We start from the raw sequence: 3,172 nt of genomic DNA, 5'->3' as shown, positions 1-3,172 counted from the left end.
ATCTGACCCTTTGGCTGGGGCCAAAAAAAACGGTTTCTCAGTTTTCACTTTTATCCACATAACTTTTGACAGTTCTGATAGCCCGTCAGCTTAAATAGTCAGAATCAACGTTCACCGGCTAAAAAATTCAATTTTGGCGAAAGTCGACCTTCCCCTGGAAAAACCAAATCTGACCCTTTGAATCGGTGAAAAAACTTTTTTTCAGTTTTCACTTTTTCCATATACTTTAAGCGACGGGCTATTCAGAACTATCAAAAGTATGTGGAAAAAGTGAAAAATGAAAAAAAAAATTTTTCACCAGGGGCCACAGGCNCCTCCGCATACATCATCTCCCCTCCACCCTCCCGTGTAATGTCGATTTTCGAGATTAAAAAAAAAAACAATAATTGCATTTTTTATTTCAATAACGCATGAGTAAACAGGGATATGAACGCAGATTTAATATAGGCCCATAGAATTACGGGGACCGGCAAGGATTTGGAAAGTCTGAATGCAAGTCCTGCTTACACCTAACAAGTGCTGAAATGGGACATAACCAGAGGTAGAAAGGTCTCGGAAGCACTTGGGCAGAGGCTTCCCAAGACCTATCCAGTTCTGAACGGAAAGACCTAAGTAGAATTTGTCAGGTCCAATTATTCGACTTGGGAATTTAAAAATAAAAAGAAAAGTCCAATACAAGACAATAGATGCGCCTTAAATACGATTCTCCCTCTTTTGGAAACCAGTGAACTCTTTCTAAGACGCAAATGAGAAAACTGAGTGCAAATAAGAAAAAATATATTGTCTTGTTAACTTTCATACACTTCATGGTGCCATGGAGTTGTTCTTTACTTCGACGTTATTGCGCTAACGACATTTCTCTCATCGCCAATGAGATCACAGAATTTTCCCGCCAATTCTAGTTGCTCAATTCTGATTGGTCATACGACCAATCAGAATCTACGTGATAAGGTCTCATAGATCCCATGGGATTTCCCTCATGCTATAAAATGAAACCTAACCTATTACAATTTCACCATTCATCTCAAGAGTTTCTAGATAAAAAGAAAAATCCAATAGAAGACAATAGATGTGTCCTGAGAAAAATAAGTGCAAATAAGATGAAACGTACTGTCGTCTTGACTTTCATGCACCTCATGGTGCCATGAAGTAGTACTTTACTTCAACGTTATGGCGCTAATGGCGTTTCTCCCATCGCCAATAAGATCGCCGAATTTTCCCGCCAATTCTAGTTGCTCCATTCTAATTGGTTATACGGACCCAGTGATGAGGTCTCATGGAACCATGGGATTCCCCTCAAACTGAACAATGAAACCTAATCCATTCCAATTTCACCATTCATCTAAAAAATAAAAAGAAAATTCCATTCTACCTCGCGACACTCACCATTTAATACCATTCCCCTTTCAGCAAGTTCCTCCTCATCAGGCAAGGACTCATTCTACTGCGACCGTCACCTATTCCAAAGTCTCGTACACGATGCAAAGGTAACCGGGTGGTTTGCAAACATCAACACCACACGCGAGGAGAAAGGGTGAGAAAAAAGAAACACCACAAAGCCCACACGTCACTACTCGCGTTTGTGCCTTAACAACAACAAAAAATATATAAAAATAAAACACAGAATGAATGGATTTGCCTGCTCCGTTGATCGTTTCACACAAGCGTGCAGAGTTAGAAATTAGTTCGTCACCCTAGAAATTGAAATAATAACCGAGACTTAGGCCGCGATAATGTGTAATGAATAACACACACACTGCACTGCATTTGATCACCCACTGTGTGCAGTTTTTTTTTATTAGTGATTACACCTGTTTCCTTCTTACTAATGTTTAACCACTTTGACGCCATGCAGACCTTTAGCTAGGCTGATGAATCGCCTGCCCAGGTAACGCCTTCACATCGCACCTTAATTTTTTATTCATTGAAAAATACATGATTTTCTATCATCTCCACTCCTCTCTACCATAATTTCACCCAATCCTCACTTTTCCTCACAATGTGACTCCTGATTTTCCACCTCTCCCTCGTCCTTCAAGACTCATTCTTCAACCAAACTTCCATTTCATTATTTATGATGCTCACTATGCACCAAGCTTCTCGATGTCTTCAGCGCCGAATATCGGTGGCAGCCATTTTGTTTACAGATTAACCTCGACGACCCAAGAGAATCATGAGGAATAACCAACGAGACCGAATATCACTTAAAAATCAAGCCACAGAAACTTATCCCCAAACCCTCGAAGCTTTGCCTGATGGATTAGTTTTCCGGGAAGAATTGATTTTGAATAATTTTTCCGTAGGAAAGAGTTCCAACATCGGTTCGAGTTGGTTCTCGCCTTCATGGCGACACACAGTGGTCTGACAAGGTGGCAGGACCTCGCTCAGGAGGAAACGGGAGACCCGATGCTACCTGACGAGCACTTCAGCAGAATATACCCCAGAGCGATCGATGAAATCTGGTATAAACGAGCTGTAGAGCAGCATTACATTCAGCCAGACAGCTTCGTGTTCTCCATTCCGCCTGATGAGATCGCGGATGACTCGACCCTAGTGACAGCCAGTCGTGCGATATTCACAGGTACGTTAGCTTGGTTTTACATAGGGGTTACCACAGGTTGAAGTGTGGTCATAGGGAGTAATTGAACCAATCTTAGAATTCCGCATCTGGGATGAGAGGGTCGATGACGGGCGATAATTAGACATCAATCATGGTCAAATGTTCCAGGGGGCAATGGAAAAGGCAAAGCCCCAGCGGCAGTCGTGGGCTTTCAGTTCAAGCACACAGCCCTCCAATCCATCTTCCAGAACATCACGTTCAACTGTGATGGAGGATCCAACTGCAATCATCATTGCAACGACTCGTCCCTGGGGTGCTACCTCATCGACAACAACGCCTTCATCCTCGCTTCGTCAGACGAGGCTGATGCAGGACGATTCTTCGGGGAGGTCAGGGGCCCTGTTCTCATGAGCATGGTGAACGAGGGCATCTACGAGAAGATCACCATCTTCGATTATCAGGGGGTGTGCTTTATGTCTCGGCAGACGGCGAATGATGGGAGTGTTCTGTTGACGCCCTGGGTGATCTTCAAGAGGACTCTTTCCTGGTTATTTGCTCAGGTAAGGGTGGATTTGTTCAACATTCCATAGCTTTGACAGTTCGGGGGGGGGG

The 3,172-nt window shown here is 43.3% G+C and overlaps 1 protein-coding gene across 3 annotated transcripts in view; it reads left to right on the top strand.

The window, feature by feature from the left end:
- Positions 1 to 3,172, top strand: part of LOC107048740 (voltage-dependent calcium channel subunit alpha-2/delta-3) — a 16,881-nt gene that overhangs the window by 11,554 nt on the left and 2,155 nt on the right. For all 3 annotated transcript variants that reach the window (XM_015272092.1, XM_015272091.1, XM_015272090.1), the window contains 3 exons: positions 1,411 to 1,534; positions 2,304 to 2,581; positions 2,729 to 3,120. In XM_015272092.1, coding sequence (XP_015127578.1) covers positions 1,411 to 1,534; positions 2,304 to 2,581; positions 2,729 to 3,120 — 794 coding nt within the window. The remainder of the gene's footprint in view (positions 1 to 1,410; positions 1,535 to 2,303; positions 2,582 to 2,728; positions 3,121 to 3,172) is intronic.

Source organism: Diachasma alloeum, unplaced genomic scaffold, assembly GCF_001412515.2.
Source record: "Diachasma alloeum isolate Michigan unplaced genomic scaffold, Dall2.0 Dall_scaffold_00196, whole genome shotgun sequence".
Classification (NCBI taxonomy): Eukaryota; Metazoa; Arthropoda; class Insecta; order Hymenoptera; family Braconidae; genus Diachasma; species Diachasma alloeum.
The sequence above is the reverse complement of the archived record's forward strand: the minus strand, read 5'-3'. Positions and strand labels throughout refer to the sequence as shown.